General features: G+C 33.9%; 1 protein-coding gene across 1 annotated transcript in view; it reads right to left on the bottom strand.

Annotated features, from left to right (window-relative positions):
- LOC128985452 (bifunctional heparan sulfate N-deacetylase/N-sulfotransferase) overlaps nt 1-19,413 on the bottom strand; it is a 127,792-nt gene extending 108,379 nt beyond the window's left edge. The window contains exons 1-4 of the mRNA XM_054404940.1: nt 19,257-19,413; nt 17,147-18,087; nt 5,765-5,888; nt 3,430-3,506 (exon numbers count right to left, since the gene is read on the bottom strand). Coding sequence (XP_054260915.1) covers nt 3,430-3,506; nt 5,765-5,888; nt 17,147-17,379 — 434 coding nt within the window. The 5' untranslated portion in view covers nt 17,380-18,087; nt 19,257-19,413. The remainder of the gene's footprint in view (nt 1-3,429; nt 3,507-5,764; nt 5,889-17,146; nt 18,088-19,256) is intronic.
- Nucleotides 19,414-21,753: the final 2,340 nt, after the last annotated feature.

The raw sequence follows: 21,753 nt of genomic DNA, 5'->3' as shown, positions 1-21,753 counted from the left end.
AAACACCTTATTATCTTCCACTTCCATGTAGTAGCAAACCTAAGTACTCATTGAAATTCATGATATTGAAATAGAAAATAAATCTGACAATTTGAAGGGAATAATTTAGTGGAATTCCAGCCAGGTAAATTGAAACTCGCTTGGTCTGCATGTTTGCTGGGGCAGGGTTTTTTTATAAAATTAATTTGTAACACATATTACAGTTAGAATTGTGGTTAATCTGATTAGGTGAATAGGGTTCCCGGCTCATCGGATCAATTTGCTAATGTAAGTGTATAGGCTTGCATGCTTGGATTATTTGAGCTGTTCATCTAGATTGCATACCACAGAGGATTAATACCAGATGGATGAAGGTTTAATTTTGTTAGTTAACGCTCACGCATATAGAATAGAGAAATACTTCTTCAGCAATTTAAAAAATAGGTATAACAAACATGGATCCAAACATCCCAACTGTTTACACCCACATTAACAGTTGCTTACTGTCACACTATTCTGTATCCTTGTGTCACCTGACATTGAATGTGTTGATTGTATAAAAAATATTTTTACAATACCACATTAGTAATATAACAAAATTTATAGCTATTGTAATTTTTTCAACACCCCTCAAAAAATTACTTTCTTGCTACATATTTTTCTTTAAAATCCAACATAACTTTGAAGTATTAAAGGTTTGGCATATCTAATATCAAAATTATCAAAAACAATTGAAATAGATAAGAGATCCAAGTTGAGCTTTAGTAGAAGCTTTTTGAAATTTACTTCAGTGCTTTGTATCATCATCACGCAAAAACGGCTGAAAATATTTCAGTAACACTTACCCATTTTATTTTGACAAATATTAAAAAGGTCTATGAAGGATAAAATTCCATTTTTGTAATGCCTATGCAATTTAAAATTAGCAAAAGTAACAACGTATGTGTAACGAAAAAATCACATGTTTAATAACAAGGCAATATACTACCTGAATACATTGCAAAGAAATGAAAGAAAACATTTGAAAACAACCACTGATCAAAAAGCCTAGCACAACACTGTATTTTTAGGACATAATTTAGGACTAAAAAATAATTTAAATCAGCTGCTTCAACTTAATAGCAAACTCTTAAGTTGTTTATCCGTTGCTATTTAAAGCTAACATTTTAATTTCTTACTTCATAAAAAATCATGAAACGTGATCGCTCCAAATACACTTCACTACCCTAAGCAAAGCCAGTAGAAAATGGAAACCAATTGAACTTGTAAAGCACTTGCAATGGCAGAGCATCACCGTATGACAGTATTAATGGACTTTACACAGTTAGGTGTGTGGTGACATAACCTATCAATGTGGCCAGTAGTTTGCTGACATGTGGTCGATGAATGCAACACATTGACCACCACTCTGACGTTCAAATCAACACGAACCCCATAATGGGGATATGGACTTGTCAAAACGTTAAATGTCCGACATCAAATTAAAACTGAGCAAAAAATGGAAAGTTGGTTCAAATAAAGCTTGTAAGCTAAGTAAATATAGACTAGTGTTCACCTTGTAATTAGTTTGCAGATTAAATCTTAAAATAGTTTTTTTTGAATATTTGAAGTTGGGCCCAGCTGTCCTTGATCATTGGGCTCTTGATTTATGATATGACTAAATAAACAGCTGATCCTAATCAGTAACAAAGCTACATCCCAATCTAAACTCACCTTTAATTCATATTTGGCGTAAAAGGATTCCAAGTTTTCGTGGTTGGCCTAGTTAATGGTATATTGCTTTATTGGTTGAAGACAGAAGCAATATAGTTTTATAAAAATTCTCTACGTTTATTTGAAGAAAATATCTACCTAACTTTTTTACACATATTTATTCAAATTCTACGTTTTAAATTTTTCACACATTTTCATAGCACCTCAATTTTTTCTTCTCTTAATATTAATATATATTTCTTCATATTAATATTAGCGAATTTCTCATGTAGGGAATAACCTATTACCGTAGGTCTCATGGTAAGACCTGGACCCGGGACCGATTTAGTTTTTCGTTTTGAGGTCCACAGAGGCCAAAAACACCATCCGTTCAAATTCATATATATATATATTTATATATATATATTAGGCCGAAGTGATTTTGCTACTTCACAAGAATAAGAAAGAATCAGACCTCAAAATAATTCCCCAGCAGAGTAAAAACAAAGCCCCTAAGACAACTACCTAATGGAACTGTTCTGTTTAAAAGTGTTTTTACAGTAATGTCTTTTTTTGTTTCTCATACAAAACAATGGCTTAAGAAAAAAAGACAATAAATTTTAAATCAGTTGGCATTGTTTGTTGTTGTTTGTAATTATATATATATTTATATATATATTTATATATGTGTCCGTTAGCGCGATAACTCGAGCAAAAATGATCCGATTTTGATGAAATTTGGTATTAACATGTAAACCTACATTTATTCGAACGAGTTCGCAAACCAGCATGATCGGACTATGGGAACAGGGGTTTATGGGGGGTTTTATGGGGTAAAAATGGGGTTTTCTAATTTTTTGCCCTGAAAACATAAAATTTTGCAATTTCTATCTAAACCATTTTGTAGAGCTCAAAAAAACAAATAATTTAGTATATTGAAGCATCGTTGCATGCGTAACAGTTACGGAAAAATTACAAAATAATGTAAATTTAAAATTACCATGTTATTCTTATGGAGAATAAATAGTGTTGTAGCTTGCTTGTGTATGGACATATATTAATGAAATTTTGTTTACTTCATACTGAGCTATGAATATTTCAATAAAACCCCCCTATTTTCTTCCCTGTAGCAGCAAACCTAAGTACTCATTAATATTAATGATGTTTAAATAGGAAATAAATCTGACAATTTTAAGGGAACAATTTAGTGGAACTCCAGCTGTGTATATGGAAATTCGCTTAGTCTGCAGGTTTGCTGCGGCGGGGGTATTTTTTCTTCTCAAATATTAATGATGCTGCCTAATAAAAGGTCAACATTGCAACCAGGAACCACAATACTGATAGATGTAGTATATACAGGGAAGGGAAAACATTTTTTAGAAAAGAGAATTTGCTAATCACTGCTTTCCCCCATGCTTAACGCAACAGCAAATGCAAGCCAACTATATTGACAAAACGCACACAACTGTTAAACAATGCAGTTGTAAATCTAGCCTGGCACTATCTACCGAAGGACGACCCAGCCAAAACAGCGAGTTAAGTTATACCTTCATATCTTTCCATCAATATCTTTTCATATTTGGTTGAAAATCAAGTTTATTAACTGTCATGCTAAATTATGGACACAAGCAGCTTTTTAATACAAAACTCGTTCAATATTAACACAATAGAACATTCGTCTGTAGTAATTTCCTATGGTTGTTAAGTTGAAAACAATTTATGTTTAATATAAATAGAATAAAATGTAGAATAACTTACTTCATTCGGTTGTAGACGAGAAGCTCTGCAATTTCTCGTCCCAGTCTTGAGTACGTAGTCTCCACAAAAACTAGCACCTGTAACGACAAATTATTTGTTCAGAATATGTGTTGTAGCCTACCAGAAAGTTGTAATATATAACACTATTTTAACATGAGTGGAAAGTGGAATTATGAAATTGTTTAACACTTTTAAACCAAGGGGCGAAATGCAGTCTATTCCATACATTGTCGAATTACAATTATTCCACTGTCAACAGGGAAGAGTCCAGATTTTGCTACTTCACAAGAATAAGAAAGAATCAGACCTCAAAATAATTCCCCAGCAGAGTAAAAACAAAGCCCCTAAGACAACTACCTAATGGAACTGTTCTGTTTAAAAGTGTTTTTACAGTAATGTCTTTTTTTGTTTCTCATACAAAACAATGGCTTAAGAAAAAAAGACAATAAATTTTAAATCAGTTGGCATTGTTTTTTTGCGTTGATTAAGAATGAAATTTGTAAGGGTACTTAAAAATTGTAGGAATTGTACAGCTTCGTTTCAGACAAAATCTAGCTGATTTATTATTCAGGATCATTGACCAATATTCTAATGGATAAAAACCAATAAGGTCAAGAACAAAGCCCAAACAAAGTTTCCCTATGTTTTAGCTTAATATTGATTGGTCAATCTTTAAAATGCACACTAACCATACTTTTAGGTTGAAAAATTAGGAAAATCCCATTGACTGATTATGATTATTGTACAAGGATTACGTGGTAGAGTCTAGTGTTACCAAAGCTAACACTATCTACTAGCTGAACTCTATCTACAGTAGAACCTCTTTAATCCGAACTAATTGGGACCAGGGGTAGTTCGGACTATTGAATAGTTCGGATTACAGAACATATTGTTGTTTTTACATAACAATAGCTAAAACATGGCTAAAATTGATCAAAATTATTTTGGGAAAAGTGAAAAAATCTTTAGTAAAGTAAAATACAGTGTTTATTTAATACAGTAGTAAATATGGTGAATAAACAGTACTATAAATTAAATACAGTATACAATAAAGAACTGCTATACTGTGTATAGTGTACAGCAATGAGGGGTTCGGATTAGTGGACTTTCGGATTACGGGGGTTCGGATTAAAGAGGTTCTACTGTACTAGGTAACGTAAGCTAGCTGATCCCTATCCTTGTACATTATAGCCTTACTTCGTTTTTTAAAGTATACAGGGTGTTCACAAAAGATAAGTACAATTTCATTCTGGCCATGGTGTTACTTTTCAACATATTTCTATCTGTGTTGATTATATTGAGCATATGCCAAAATTTAATTTTACTCTGAATTGTCACCAAGTTTGCTTATCTAAATAATGTATTGACTAAAAATTAAAATGTTTGACTAGTAGATTTAATGAAAAAGGTTAGCTAAAATACTGGATATCTTGATTTCTCAGCTTCACCCTGTGTGATTAATTTATTGTTATATGGTAAAATATAGGACATCCTACACCAAACAAAAACACTTCAGGTAATGAACTAAGATAAAAAATTATGGAAGTATTTTACCTACTCATGGAAGTATTTACATTATACTAACAATAAACGAAAAAATAATTCCTTACTTTGGTTAAACCTTTAATGGCATTTAATTAGAATTCTGAAGAATTTTCTCTCTTAGTTTATCAACTGAGATTTTTAGTTCTTTTATTTACCTATAGTAACAATTAAAAGTAAATAGGTGGTTATTTGTGTAACTATAGTGGGCGAAGTGGCACTTTGCTGCACACAAGAGAAATGTTTACCCACAAGACGTAGGTGAAAAAAAGTTTCTCGAAGGCAGCAAAGGCAGTTTGCACTTGCATTACACATAAGCCTATATTTTTCCTACAGTTACTATAAAGCATACCAATAAATAGTCTTTCAAACACTGTACAACACGTTTTTAGGTTAGGTTAAATCTAAACATTGAACAAAATGGGAAACACACTGTACCAGCTGATCGTTAGTAATATCCTTTAAGTGTTGCCAACTTATTTTCAAGCGTACACGTATTACGTGCCTAATAAAACCACGCTGTTTTGTGTTGTTCAAATAAAATACTGGTGTGCGGCAAAAAAAAAAAAAAAAAAAAACTGTGTGGCAAAAGTAAAAAGTGTGCGGTAAAAGTAAGTATATGCAGCAATTGACAACTTTCTGTGCACAATCAGTGCAAGGAAGGCCACTTTGTCAGGTTACTGTAGGAAAATTAAATTGTTGCATATGCCCAACACAACAAACACAGGTAGAACATTTTAGGTTGAAAAGTAACAGCAAGGCCCAATGCAGATTGTAGTGGAACGGTAATTACCTTAGGGTCTATCCGCAGCCTAGCAGCCGAGCGGTGGTTGTTGGACACCTGTGGCAGTCGAGTAGCTCCATCCAGCACTGAGCAACGGATGTACGACTGAGGCCTTGAATCTCGGGTGATGAAGCTGGAAAACCACAAAAAAATTAGTCCAAACATCGTTAGTACAGCTACAGAGAAGTAAAGTACAGAGGAAACACTCAATGGTACATGTAAGTGGTGTCTAGCACTAGTACTGGTGTCTAGGGCGAATTCCAACACCGCCCCCGCTGCCCTCATGTACTACAACGTATGGTGTCCTGTGCTAGAGGAATTTCCACACAGCACTCGCCACTCTGGCTCTTCCTTTCCTTGCTTGTCACAAGATTATTCCTGGCAAAACATACAAGAGCTGGAAGCACACGATAGTCCCATGTTTCCTCTGTCTGTCCTTACTTCTCTGGTGGTAGGGCACACTCTTAATTCTAAGACGAAGTACCAAGTCTGTCCTTGTTACCAATCTCATCAGAAGATCCTAGGCAGAATTGATTTGATAGAGCATTAAAAAGTTACCTTCTGACAATCATATAAACATTTTATGACACATTTCGTCTACACATTGCTGTTTAGTATTCAATAAATTGACGTAACTACGAGTTATAGGAAAAGAGTTCTTTTTGAGCAAATTTGTCCCTTAAGCTTCCATTATTATAATCCATTCTATGTTCACTGTGTTTTGCCAAGTTTATTTTGCCAACTGGAAATCAAATCTGGCAAATGAAAATTTGCTTAGTCTGCAGGTTTGCTGCGGCAGAGGTATTTAATATTGTCATACAATTATTTTAGTAGTAATAATAATAATAATATCACTTTATTGCCATAAAACATTTCACATTTCCAGCAAAGCTGGTGAAACAGATGACATTGTCATTTCTTAGCTAACAAAAATAAAAAATTAAAACTAAGGATTAAAATTAAACTAGTCACTTTTTAAAAAACAGTCATTTAAATACTCTTCTATTGTATAATATTTCTTTTTTATAAGGAATGTTTTTAATTCTTTCTTAAACTTTACAATGTTATTGATATTTTTTAAATGAGCAGGTAGACCGTTGTAAAGCCTTAGACTCATAAAGTGCGGCGATCTTTCATACAGGCATAGCCGATGTCTTGGATACTGCAAATTATTTTTTGAATGTGTTGGGTATTGATGAATAAATTGATTGTTTATAAATAATTGTGTTACAGAATTTTATAAATGTAAAGTGAAGGCATTGTTAGGCCTAACATTCCATATGTTTCAAAAAGCGGTTTACATGACTTTTTTTGTATGTAAATGATAAGATTCTTAAAAACTTCTTTTTGTATCTTAAAAATAGCTGAGGCATATGATGTTGAGCCCCATAACTAAAAAAATATGGCATAATAAACTATGACCTTTGTTTTAGAATCTATTATGTTTTCTTAAAACATACATCTGGAAACAAGCTGAATGCAATTTTTTAGCTAATATTTCAATGTGACGTTTCCATGTCAAATTTTTATCAATATTTAAGCCTAAAAATTTTGTTTGGAATTGCATAATATGTGTTTTAGAATTATTAAGTTTTAAACCATTTGCCGCAAACCAGTTAGTTAAGTCTACAATGGAACGATCAAACTCTAATCTAAGAGTATGTACATCATTTGCTTTTACTATTGCTGTAGTGTCAATATTAGGTTTGATGATACATTGTTAGGAACATCATTGATGAATATTAAAAATAACAAGGGACCTAAAATTGATCCTTGGGGTACACCACAATTGATGGTTTGCCATTTTGAAATGAAATGTTTACCATTTTTCTTAATGACAGTTCTCTGTTGCCAGTTTTTTAAATAAGATTGTATCGAAGACAGTGCCAGATCAGAGAAGTTATAATATTTAAGTTTATAACTTAATACTTCATGGTTTACACAATCGAACGCCTTGGACAGATTACAGAACACTGCTGCAGTACTCTGAGATCCATCCAAGCCCTCCGACACCCGATTTATGAAATCAGAGACAGCTGATACTGAGTTATTTTCTAATCTAAAGCTAAATTGATTATCTGTAAACAAATTATTTTCAAAAAAAGAGTACATTTGTAGTAGCGATAAAAGTATCAGCTTTATCCGTACACCAGCTAGGTACTTCTTCTATGCTCTATTTGCTGAATCACTTTCCTAGAAGACTTTTGGAACACGAGATGCATGAGTTGCAAAAGCACATCCTGTTTGCTGCGAACATCTCATGAGATTTGTTGAGTTTGTATATTCACTTTAAACATTTACATAGCTAACTAATAAACATTAAACAAGAATATGTCATTATGTTCTTACTTTCAATATCCGAGGGGACCCATGTGCAAACTCAAGAGATTTGTAGAGTTTAAAGGAGTTTGTATATTCACTTTAAACATTTACATAGCTAACTAATAAACATTAAACAAGAATATGTCATTATATTCTTACTTTCAATATCCGACGGGACCCATGTTCAAACTGAACATTTTGATAGTGATCATAGCTTGTTTCTGGAGCAAAACAAATAATGCAATGCCCTTTTTACCTTTAACAGCTTTAACGTTTGTTTTTAGATGGTAAGCTCAATACTGTAAAAATACTAACTTTAATTACAATAAATTGAATTTGTTGATTGTGGATCCATACCAATTGAGCGTAAACTTTACGTTTGCTGCTATGGTTACATGGAGGTAAAAAGAGCATAGAATAGAGCATTGTTTGGAATAGTATTGTTTGTTATGGTAATGGTATGATGACTAGTAATGCTTCGTTTCTCGAGACTTGTGTGGGAGAAAGAGAAAGAGAGATAAGAGATATGGGAGATGCACAAGAGGGAGAGAGAGAGAGAGTGAGATGAGAGACTCACATTATAACTGCAAGGTCAACAGAGTTAAGGCCTGATTAAAACATTTGCCACACGTCCCCACACAGGATGTAGGTGAATTGCGGGGAACTAAACTATTGTGTTTTATGGCAAAGCATAATAAAACACACAGTTAACCAACTTGGACCATCAGAGCGTTTAAAGTTAATGTTCTGCTCTGTGTTCAAGGGAAAATTGATAAACTTGTACAAATAGGGAATATTTTAAACTTATTATTCGTGCAGTTTGTTAATTCCAAAATTTTGTCTTATTTCCTAACAGTTCGAGGGCTGCAAAAAATTGTCAAGAGGATGCTTGGTTTTGTCATTTAGATACTTTTATTTCTAGTAAAATTGTTCATAACTTCTTTTGTTAATTAGGTACTTTTTTGTTTCTTAAACATAAACCTTGGTATTTTATTTCAAATAAATTTTAACTTAAGCTTAATAATCTACAATGCTTAAGAAAAACTTAAATCATCAATAGAACAAAATACTTGTATTGTGAACATTTTGACTTATCAGTGTACGTGAATATTAAAATATGACTAAAATTGTATGTGATATGTCTTAAAAACTTATTCCAACAAGGTTATATTTTACCAATTGACGAATACTATCTGATTCGAAGTACAGAGCACTAGGCTTGAGCCATTTAATTAATTACAGAGCACCAATTGTACAGGAATGATAGAAGTAACATTAAGTTAAAGAATTGTATTAAAGAACGTAAAAAAAGATATAAAAAAATTATAAAGCTTAAGAAAAAAAATCATTTTAACAATAAAATTAGGAACTCGACCAATGTTAACAAAACTGTTTGGCAGATTGTGAACTCTAAAACTAAAAGTAAAAAAGATAAGGTGCATAATAATGTTATACTAATGCAGAATGGTGCCGAAATAGAGGACCCATATGCTGTTTCAAATATATTAAACAATAATTTTGCTGATATGGTGGAACATAATGTTTTACCAAATCTGAATAAAACCCAAACTAGTTCTGAAAATTTTGCTTCAAACACTAAGTTTAAGTGCAAAACAATTGATGAACCAATTTTAATATCCATAATAGACCAATTAAAACCTAAATGGTCATCAGGTTATGATGAAATTCCGATTAGAATAATAAAAGAATCTAAATCTGTTTTATTAAAGCCACTTTTACACGTCATTAATACTTCACTTATAACAGGTGTTTATCCTGATAAGCTGAAAATTTCAAAAATTATCCCGGTATATAAAAAAGGAGACAAAAAAGATCCAAATAACTATCGACCATTGGCAATTCAACCAGCTCTTTCAAAATTATTTGAAAAATGCTTTCTTTTTCAGCTAGTGGATTATTTTGAAATTAATAACTTATTAGATAAAGAGCAGCATGGTTATAGAAAAAACAAATCCACCACTACAGCACTTATATCTTATATTGAAAATGTGTTGGAAAAGTTGGATGAGGACAACAAAGTAATTGGTGCCTTTTTGGATATGTCCAAGGCATTTGACAGCGTGCACCATTTAAAGTTACTAAATAAACTTAAAATGTATGGAATTGGTGGCAAAGAGTTAAGCTGGATTGAATCTTATCTGGAGGGACGCCAACAGTTTGTTAACATTGTTCATTTAAGTGGGAATAAAATGTACCATATTAAATCTGAGGTTAGGACAGTAAAATACTCAGTGCCACAAGGATCAGTGTTGGGCCCATTCTTGTTCTTGTGCTACTTGGGAGGGATGCCAAAACATTTATTTGAACATGTAGAAAATAATACTCTGTGCTTGTATGCAGATGACATAAGTATGTCGATTTATGATAAGAATATGGAGCTTCTTATAAATAAAACTCATGATTCACTCACAATAATTAAAGATTACTTGAATGAAAAAAATCTTTTACTAAATGAAAATAAAACAACGTTCATTGCGTTTGAATCTAAAAAATCTAGAAAAGAACTGTTTAACAATTTTGTTTATGAAACTAAATTTTTAGGCCTCACCTTAAATAGCACACTTAATTGGACCTCACATGTTGACAACTTATGTAATAAAATCAGCTCAAGTATTTTTGCTATTAGACGCTTATATCCATTATGCAACAGAGAAATCTTAAGAAAGGTTTACTTTGCTACTATTCACTCACATATTTCTTACGGTATAGAAATTTATGGAGGAACAAGTAAATTCAATTTAAACAAAATTTTACATTTACAAAAAGAAGCCATTAGGTGTATCCTTAATCTCGATATAAACGAATCCTGTAAAAATCATTTTAAAGAATTAGAGTTCTTTACCGTTTTCAGTCTCTATATTTATAAGACGATAATGTATGTTAAAAATCATGAATCAGAACTTCAAAGACAGAAAGACGTACATAATTATAACACTAGAAACAAACTAAACTTCATAACTAAAAAACATAAAAAAGAAAAATTTAAGGAAAGTCCTAATTATATTGGAATCAAATTTATGCATTCCCTCCCCAGTAGTATTAGAAACGAAAGTAGCGTAAATAAATTCAAAAATAAACTTAAGGGGTTTTTAATTTATAGCGAATTTTATAGTTTAGAAAGTTTTGAACACTGTAACAAAAAAAAAACTGTATGACTAAGCAAGTTGGGAAGTAGGTGAAATCATGTGAAGTAGTTTTAGGTTGATGACACATTCATGTACACTTGTTGTATGTATTGAATAAAGATTTATTGATTGATTGATTGATTGATTTAAGTTAATTAAGTCCATTACTAAATGTGTTTTCATGTTAAACCGACAAAATTATCTTACTAATTTTAAAGCTTTGTACACATAGCATTGTAAAATACACAATTTCCAATGAGCTGTGAACTTTTTTTGTCCTAGGACGACAGGCACAAGTCTGGAATCGTTTTTCACATTAGTTCAGGCTAGACCTTGGGGTTGCGGCATTATTACTTAGATAAAATCCGTTTGTGATTTGGCAGGGTTTGTACCCGGGACCTCAGGAACCGAAGCCCCGCGCTCTAACCATTAGACCAGCTCTCACCCCCCCCTCCCCTAATGGGCTGTGAACTAATGCTGATGCACCAGCTCAAATAAATCCCCGTACATCACAGTGGCCTCATAAGTTGGGAAACACTGATCAAGAAAACTAGAAAAATTAAACACCAAAGATTATTGTAATAAAACTGGCAAAAAGTTAAGTGTTCAAATATTAAGACATCTGTGTGGTTATAAAGCTATTATTTGATGTAGAAATAGCAGAGTTGAGCTGCAGTGGTTAATTACCCTGATTATATAAAATGATTTAGACAGTTAGTTAGGTAACATGAAACTAATTTAATTGGGAATAAGATAGAATCTTTGACTATTAATACAATCACGCCAACGGACACATATACATTCTTATATACTAGTATATATAAATATGAATTTGAACGGGGGTGTTTTTGGCCTCTGGGGGCCTTAAAACGAAAAAGTAAATCAGTCCCGGGTCTAGGTCTTACCATGAGACCTACGGTAATAGCTATTCCCTATGGGAAATTCGCTAATAAAGTATCTTTAAAGTGTTAAATAAACATGAACAACTTGGCTTGAAAAGGGGATACCACAGTGTAGCAGTAGTAAAAAAAAACAAATAACTTATTGTTCAAAAATCAAAATAGCGTGACATTTAGTTTAAGGTAAAAAACTATCGACTCCATTTGGGTCCCAAGATGTGAAGAACCGAACCTTCAATGAAATGGAGCAGGGTTAACGAGGACTTCTCTGCAGTTTAAAACACCCATTGCACTTTTGAGAGCAGCCTTTGTGCTTTAAGAGCTTTTTATACTCTTTGAAAATCCAGCAGCATTTTCAAAAGGTTTACTTTGACAAGTGGACTGGAAATACGTGTTAATTCCGCATATATTGTATTGTATTGTTGCATATACTTTGCAGATTTGCTTAACGTTAGAGAATTAGGAAGGAGTTTTAAATCAAACCTCTTCACACTGACTGATTTTTAACTAACCTTAAATTCTTAACAAACAAATATAAGTAGAGTATCATTTCTTTAAAATTAACTGCAAAGTAAAAATTGAAATTAAAAAAAATGTAGGTAACAGGTCTTACTCAATGTGTAATGCCATACAGCCAAATCAAAACTAGAACTAAGCTAATTTTTAATGAGCTCAACTAATTATTTGGACTCAAATTTAAGAACATGTTCCTTTAATTGTTTTCATCAGTTTGGTTCTTTAAGATATGAGATATAATATTTTCAATTATCAGGGAACCAAACAGATTGTGTATACAATCATTACCTAGGCTTTTACAATTGTTTATATCATATTCTCTGTTATATACTCCAAGATTTAAAATCATATAAGTTATTGGCTTTCCTAATAAACTTGCCTCGTCAATTGAATCGAACAGCATCAAAGGATATTTACTAAGCTCAAACTCAAACATCTTTATTTTTTTAAGTTGTTACAAACTGCATAATAGCGTCAACAAAATTTCTTTTGTATTTTTTTAATATGGGACTTTCTGACTTAATTAAGACATAGATCATTCTCGAAATGTTTTCTGAATCACACTCGTGTCACTGCTCTTAGATAACCTTTCATAACGTATGAGTGGACTGTATTATTTGTTCATCGCTGACGCTGATGCTGTGATGAGACAGATTAGTCTCGAAGGGAGCCTAATTAAAAGATCCACAGAACAAGTCTCACTTAAGCCTTGTTAGGGCATTTGAGGTTATAAGTGTAATAAATCAACTACTAACTTAAATTGATTCCATCACTTATAAGTAGTCTTCTTTGGTTAACCTTAAAACACATAATAAGACATGAGTTTTGAATGTCTTAATATTTTACTTTAATACTCTTCAATGAAATGGCGACCATACAAAGTAGGTATTTTAAGCCAAGCATGAATGGAGATGAGTGGCGCGATCTTGTAGTCTTGTTAGTGACTAAGGCCGACATATCCTTAGAAACAGCTGTTAATTTGACCTAATCAGAGTGTTTGAGTGCTATGAAATGAAAAATTGTTTATTTAAACGGGCAAAGCTAGGAGATTATGTAAATATGTTGTACAGTATAAATTACAAAATGCTCATAAATTACCACACATCCTCCGATTATTTAACTTACTTTTGATTGCTAGCACATGACAATGAAAAGTCTTGTTGGGTAAATAGGGGATTCCCTTTAGTATAATTTATACGCTTATAATTATTCATTAAAATCATTTGGTTTATTTGGTGAATTTACACTAATTGTAGGCCTATGCCTTTTACTTACATTGAGAAAGGGAAAATTTCAAAACCTGATATTGTTCCCTTTTTTTTGTAGAGAGGAAGTTAAAATTCCTCTACGATCACTAAGAGGCTCGATGTCCTCTCTGTAGTATCACGCCGGCTCAAAAGGTCAAGGGTCCGTGGACTACCGGCCAAAAAAACTCCTCATCGCCAAGGACACAGGCCTGGAACTGTTAAGCACATTACATCGGGCTAGGCCATTTAAACTATGCCACTAAGACTCTCCTCTTATATTCTTCCAAACATTGAAGTATGGCCTCGGCGAACGACTTAACAAAGTTCCAGGTGCCCTCCCCCTGGGGCTCAAACGATGTTTTCATAAGAGTGATGTCGACGCCGATCTCAGTGAACTAAGAGGCTCAGCGGACATGCCACCTGTCACAAAAGAAAAAGGTGTGCAATACCAGTACAGTACAAACAGCCCAAGCTATCCGCCTTTGGCATTCCCCATCCTGTACAAAAAGGGTCAGATACCCGTGACGGAACGGAAGACGGGATGGCATCGGCAATCACCTTGAATGCTGGCTCGGAGACCTTAACTTGCATAGACTGAGGCGACTTGCAAGGCTCCTTGACGCTGAACGCGAATGCCGGTCACGGAAGGCCCCCCTCTCTAGCACATGGGCCAGACCTCAGCACCAAGAGCAGATCAGACAGCAGACATCAGTAGGTGGCGTTTGCAAGAGCAGGGACTGCCAACGCTTTGCATAAGCCAACTAAGGGCAGCGACTACCTTAAACGGCTTTGTCAACAGTTCACTTTGTCTGCTCGCTGAAAGACAACTTGCTGTCAATCGTAACACCAAGGTATTTGGCATTAGGCTTGGTCTCGGTGGAACTGCAATCTCTGCCTTTCCAACTGCCGGCAACAAGTAGTGATTGGGCATTGTTACAATTGAATGATAACCAATTATTAGAGACAACTTTTTTCTGCATAATGCGGCTGAGTCTAAGATCAGGGACATCCTCATAGGCCTACCGACCAACTTTGGGTTTTAAATAAAAAGGTCAACCTAGGCAATGTAGTGCATTCATTTCAGGAAAGAGAATTCTGAAAATAATGTATGCCTCCGTAGTGATAACTGGCATTTAATCACAATATTAATAGTAGACATTGTATGATTTTATGCTGTATTTTATTTAAGAAAATGTTGTCTCTCTTGAAAATTGAATTTCACCAATAATCTGTTACTGTAGGTGGCTCAATTTTTGAGCCAAGCTTTTATTCTCCTAATTGCAGAAAGCAACTGCAAAAATTGAACTATCGATAATCACAATTAGCCTACACAGCGATCGCACAAGATGTTCAATATTTAATTGTTTAAATGTAGCAGACATCCTCAATTTTTCATTACAGGTACATTGACTTTTATTTAAAATTTTATTTAGTGTTCACGTTTGTGCCACATTTGCAGTTTAAGTCGAAACCAACTAGCCTATAGGTAGTGTAGCAACACATTTTTCACTACCGTACATCTTTTTGATCAGAGAACTGAAGCTAGTATTCTTCTATTACAGACAACACACGGTTCTTTTCTGTTATGCCCACCAGGCTAGGTTACACAGGGTGCGGTAAAAAAAACCGATCTATTTTCTGTAGCGCACTGTTCATCAACAGGTCGTCTGAGGGTGGTGGGAGTAGGCTTGTTGGAAAGCCTACACAATGCCATTTTTTGCAGTCATAGAGCAGTGGTCGCCTAAGCTACGTGTTTGTTATTGAGTTGTATTTAAAAAATAAGTAGTGAATAGGCCCTACATTCATTGCAACTCAGCGGCAGTTCCGTGCATTCTGACGTTCCGTCGTAATTATCTGTACGGATAATTAACATGAAGTTAAACAGATTAATATTCTTATAAATCTGTAGGGATGATAATTAACCTCAAAATTCGTGTAACTGAGCGGTCAGACATGTTCAAGGCAGCCGCTTGTTTCCAGGCGATCCTACGAGAACTGTTTTTCACAGCAGCACACACTCTATCAAATGTTAGTTGTCTGGCATCCTATTTGACTTAGGACGGCCTGTCAGCTTCCTTTTTAACGCAAAAGCTGTTGTTCTAAAGTTAGTAACCCACCGCATTATTGTACAGTACAACGGAACTTCTGCATATGGCCTTAGACCTAATTGAAAGAATGCACGGAACTGCCGGGCTGCCGCTGAGTTGCAATGAATGAACTTTTTAATTTTTTAAATGACTCAATAACAACCGCACGTAGCTCAGGTGACCACTGCTCTGTGACTAAAAAAATTGCATCCTAGGCTTTCCAACGAGCCTACTCCCACCACCCTCAGACGACCTGACGCTGGACAGTGCTCTGCAAAAAACAGATCGGTTTTTTTACCGCACCCTGTATATGTGGCAAGTTATTAGTCAGGTAGGTAGGTTATTTGCACATTAATTACGTTACAGGTCCTAAAAATATGTGTTTGCCGGACGAGTGTGGTCGTTCCCGTGCGAGACGAAGGCGAGTGCAGGATTACTATACGAGTCTAGTAAACACATTTTGGACGAGTGACGTGCACTATATTTTAGGCCATATTACTCTAAGCTATCTTAACAATAAAAAATATGTAGGTACAAATCCTTATAAATTCACACTGGCTTAAGGACTAATAATCACAACGGTACCTATTCAGCTGTTTTCCGGACTAAATCCTTAAATGTGAAAGTTTGTTAAAACAGTTTAGTGTGGCGTAAAAGATATAATTTACTTACATTTAAAATGTTTGGTTACCTACTTATCCCATTCCAGTTCAAAAACTTTTACCTAACCCGACGTCAAAAGGTCTGGACCGTAGATCTTTTGATATTATTATAAAAAATAAAATAGAATTATTTAACTGCTAGTATGGATTATTAACTGCCGATTGGATTGTCAAAACAAAGGGTCCCGTTCATAGAGTTGAATACCACTTGTATTCCCAAACCCCCTAAGCTGCAGCCACCAATGAATCAGAAAAGAAAAGCCCTCTGGCAAAAGCCGCTGAGGGCCACATGGATTATAAATACAGCCCTGACAGTACACTATTAAGTTTTTTTTAACTGAGGCCTTTAGGTAGGCATAGGCCTACTCTGCTCACCTAAAGACGGGTCCCAATCCTGAGACGTCTTAAAATTGGGTTTTTACTAATCTTGACGGAAAATTCCCAGTAATTCCTCAAATTGCACACAAAATATACGAATACAACGATAAAATATTATATACTAGAAACTTTACCTTGCAAAAGGCGAGCTCAGGTAGTGGGTGTAGTATAAAATTGACAGCAAACTCAGCACTAGTAATCCTGCTACACATCTTTTCACAGTCATTTGTTTTAAAAAACATCTTCTAATTCCGATATTTGTCCCCCCGGTCCTTCGCACACCATTCATCAACACAAGGACGTTTCGTTCACCCGCACTTTGCCACGAGCTTCCCAACAACGATGTTTTATCACTATGACGAGGCATTTTTGGTTTTAAAGTCTGCGTGCTAATGGTTATTTAAATAATTTTTACCTAAATATATCAACTAAATACAAAAGCACTGAACAGTAGCCTAACTCTTTGTAAAAAAGGTTTTGATTTAAATTTTACCGATTCAGAATTAAATATTGATCACCCAAAAGCGCATGTGAAATTGATGTTTATGTCAATTTGTTGGATTGCACCTATTAATTTAAATAAATAAAAAAAATAGGTTTGGTATTGCCTCGAAGCAGATTTTCCTTCACGAATAAAACTTTCTTCAGGTACAATACCGACATAAAAAGCACTATAAAAGTCACTTTCCGACACTCAACACTTTCTGCTAGCTAAGGAATGTAACTTTATTTAACCATCCTGTGTCAGATTCACTTTGTTTTGTTTCTAAAAAAATATTAAAAATCACTTCCCTAATAACACTAGATATTATTCGTCAAAATGTTACCTAACAGCTTAGACCTACACCTAGATTTATTACAATAAGGATGGTAGAAAGCCTAAATCATCTAAGTGAGGTATGTTCTTCATCTGTTGACTCTTAGTTTTGTCCGCCATTTGCTGTGCTTCCAGACGTTGTGGGGGTGTCGGTTAGAAGCCGCTCGCATGTTGGGTTGGGTCTGCCACACAAGTCCCTGGATAACCAACGCCACGCATCACGGCAACACAATCTCACTTCACCGTTCCATTGGTTTTCTGTAATTAAAAACAAACATTAGCATAGAAATTTGTCCGTAACTGTAGCCTAACTTACTTACAGTCTAGTAAATAGTAGCATATTAAATAGATTGAACGATGACCTCTGCTTAGTCTCCGAATTTAAGATCCCACAATAACTTAACTTATCCGGCATCAAATAGGTACCGTAGGTAGCCTATAAGTTATGCAGACAGATAAAAATATTAATAGCATTAAATTACGCTGAGGAATAAGATAGGCACTAATGTAGCTGGGTAGGCGCTATGCCAAGTAGCTACAGTACCGGTACGGTACCGATGTTTTCCCGAATTACGACAAAAGCGGGATTTAAGCTTTAAACGTAATCAGGCCTATTACTTAAAAATGGACTGCTTATTTTAAGGATTCAGCTGTGGTTATTAACTGTAAAAGTCTAGATTTCAGATGGTTTGCATGCAAATGAACTATTCCTACCTAAGTTATCGGCATTGTGTTAAATTTCTTAAATTTAGTGAAAGGTTTTCCAGAAATTTTTGTGTTAAAGCTTAAAATAACAAATTCATAATATAAAACAAGATCTGTTAGTATGAAAACAGCATTCAGTACCGTTAGCCTAGAAGTTGCTCGGATTTAGGCTTACAGTTCTCTTAAAAGTGAATGCCTTCATGGGGAATAGAGTAGGCCTATTATAGCATAGATAAAACATACTCCCTTGTGTTGCTTAGTCTATGATTATAGTTTGTATTAAGTTATGACATAACCTTAACAAATATCCAAAAGGCCAAGAACTCTTTAAATTGATTTGAAGCACCAAAAAATATCTCATCTCAGCTTAACTTCATTTTTATCTCATATCAAAGTATAGCAGCAGCTTTGGATTAATATGTACTTGATCTTAAAATTGTCAAATACATAAATAAACAAACACATCTAGCTAATGTACTTGGCAATCAGTACCTGAAGTCAGCCTTTAAGAAAAATATAACCTATAAGGTGGTCTCTTGCAATGCAACATATAGGCTTTGGTACTTGAAATGGTCATAAGATGTGAACCAATCATAGGAAAAACAATCAAATTGCAATTTGAAAAGCTCTGTAAAGGGCTTTGGTAAATCAAAACAATTTCTAATAGAATATGGGTAGGCCAGGTCTAATTTACTAAAGTATGTTTTCCAACTAATACTTACAACATTTAAAACGACTGATCAGGCCTTGAATGTTTTTGGTACGCACTTTATATCCGGAAACACATTCACTTCACGTTTGTAAAAATTTCAAAACCTAATAATCCCGACATCAACATTACGATTTGACACTTCTAGCAGACCGTTCCCCGACCGAACAACAAACTGATCTGATCGCAGACTACCGAATTCAGTGAATTCCTCTCCCCCTCCCACACCCCGTGATCTAGCGGCAGACCTGGAGCAAAGACGAAGTGGAACGGAAATGTACGAAATCGTCCGAAATATTTATACATTTGCTCCTGATTTGAATTTAAGTTCACTCTAAAAATATTTTTTCCTTATAAAATTAAAATTAAAATCTGGCAGATCTTAAGATTTATTGGACAGATGCTAAATGTTTTACAGTTTATTTGTTCTAGATTATTATTATTTCCTTCAGCTGATTTTTATCATTTACATTCAATTAATTGAGTGTTGACAGAAATTTTTGTGGACAAGATAAAAAAAAATTGGACGAAACAATCTAAATTGAGTAGTTATTATACATATAGATAAGTAGACACCTAAAAATTATATTTAATTGAAAACACTGTATGAACTGTATGTCTTATTTAATTATTTATTTATTCACACGGAAAGAACAATTTTTACAATAAATACATAACATGTAAATGATAGTATGAGTGTAAGAGTAACAGCCCGTCAAAACACTCTTGCTGCTATATAAGCATAACTGAGAACAAGAATGAACAAAAATACTTTGACAAAGATATGATATGGCATAACCAAGTAGATAACATTTTGTAATTCTTACCAATGTGACAGAAAAAATAGCGATTGCCAACAACTAGATAACAATTAAATAAATATCACAATGAAATGTCAATGGCAAACAGAAATATTTAACAGACAATACTATAAAAACAAGGACAGTAAAAATTACAGTAAAAGGACAGTGATATAAACTATCAATAACAACATTAGAAAGTTGAAACAAACAAGACAGCAAGCAAACTCAGGACAGTATGAGGAGAAATTTTCAATATTTTCTCTATTGCTAATGTTTAATGTCCGTTAAAATGCAAATAAATGCAGAAATAAGGAAATATTACTAAAGTAAGACAAACATCTAAAAATCTAGTATAACAATGTGTTTATCCTTTGTGCTGGTAACGTTATTTACTACGGTACTGTTTATGTACACTGGAAAACTCAGTGTTGAAACTGACGAACTTTATTCATTCAACATTTTTTTATTACTGTAATAAAATCATACTCGTAATTTAGCTTCTTAAAAATCCTTCTTTGCAATAAAATATAACACAATAAACAGTCAACAATAAACATAGAAATTATTAAAACATATTTCAATTAGTAACACCAAACTAACATAATTATTTATCTCTGGTTTAACTTATCTAATAATTAAATAATAGTCTAAGAGCACATAATTTTTGTTTTAACGTAAAAAGTTCACTGATTATCACAAAAACTATACAAAATATATTCATTTATTGAATACTTTTTATCAAATACCATAGTCTAACCAACACAAGTAAACTTCACATTCCATTATACATTTTGAAGCTCGTTTTTGTTTATAGTTCATGTCCGGTGATATTGGTGGCTAGTGTCGACGTAATTTAGTTTCTATTATTTTAGAGTTAATTTCATGATTTTTGCTTTACCTACTGGCTATAAACTAGAGGATGAGTTATTTATTGGTTATGATCATATATTTTTATTTAAATACGCACATAGTGGCGTCCCCATCATAAATAATTGATAATTGATAATTGATAATTGATAATTTGGTTAAAAGGGGTTTTAAATTACTGAAATAACTGGACACAAATTGTAAAGAAAACACGACATCTACAGTGCACCTGACAGAACTGACGGCAAAATTGGCTTCAGCTGTTTCATAAGGATGGGAAATCTAATGCTAATACCTGAGTATTTTGGAGCAGAGTGAAACCCTGCAACGTTTAGTTACCTGCTTCACATGCTTAAAGTAAACTCCATGATGCATCAGACATCCCTACAAGAGAATATTAGAAAGGATTGAGCGGTCTCGCATATGGTCAGTTTGGAGTGCAGCTGATTCGCCCACACATACATTAACATACCTGCCTCAGCCGAGCCGTTGCACTGGAACTAGTACATAGAGTACAGAACATCAACCAGTTATAACTCAGAGTAGAGATAAAGTACAATAGTTAACAAGTAGTGGGTTCAAATCCCACCTATCAATGCCAATTATGTGATAATACTGACAATGTCGTGCACTAAAAATCTAGGCGCTACCGGACACGGGTTCGATACATCTGGCATACAGTACCTACACAAATTGAATGGCTAGCCTTTCCTTTAAATCGTTTAAATTTACAATATAAAATCCCACTGGTGTACAAAATAACAAAAACAATAAACATGCCTGAAATGGTCACATTTCTTTGCTGGTCTGCAAAGAAAAGAAAATAACATTAAACCTATG

This window comes from Macrosteles quadrilineatus, unplaced genomic scaffold (assembly GCF_028750875.1).
Source record: "Macrosteles quadrilineatus isolate MER2022 unplaced genomic scaffold, UCM_ALF_1.0 Scaffold_2__2_contigs__length_208266976, whole genome shotgun sequence".
Taxonomy (NCBI): domain Eukaryota; kingdom Metazoa; phylum Arthropoda; class Insecta; order Hemiptera; family Cicadellidae; genus Macrosteles; species Macrosteles quadrilineatus.
Note: the sequence above shows the minus strand (reverse complement) of the source record. Positions and strands in the feature narration are given on the sequence as shown.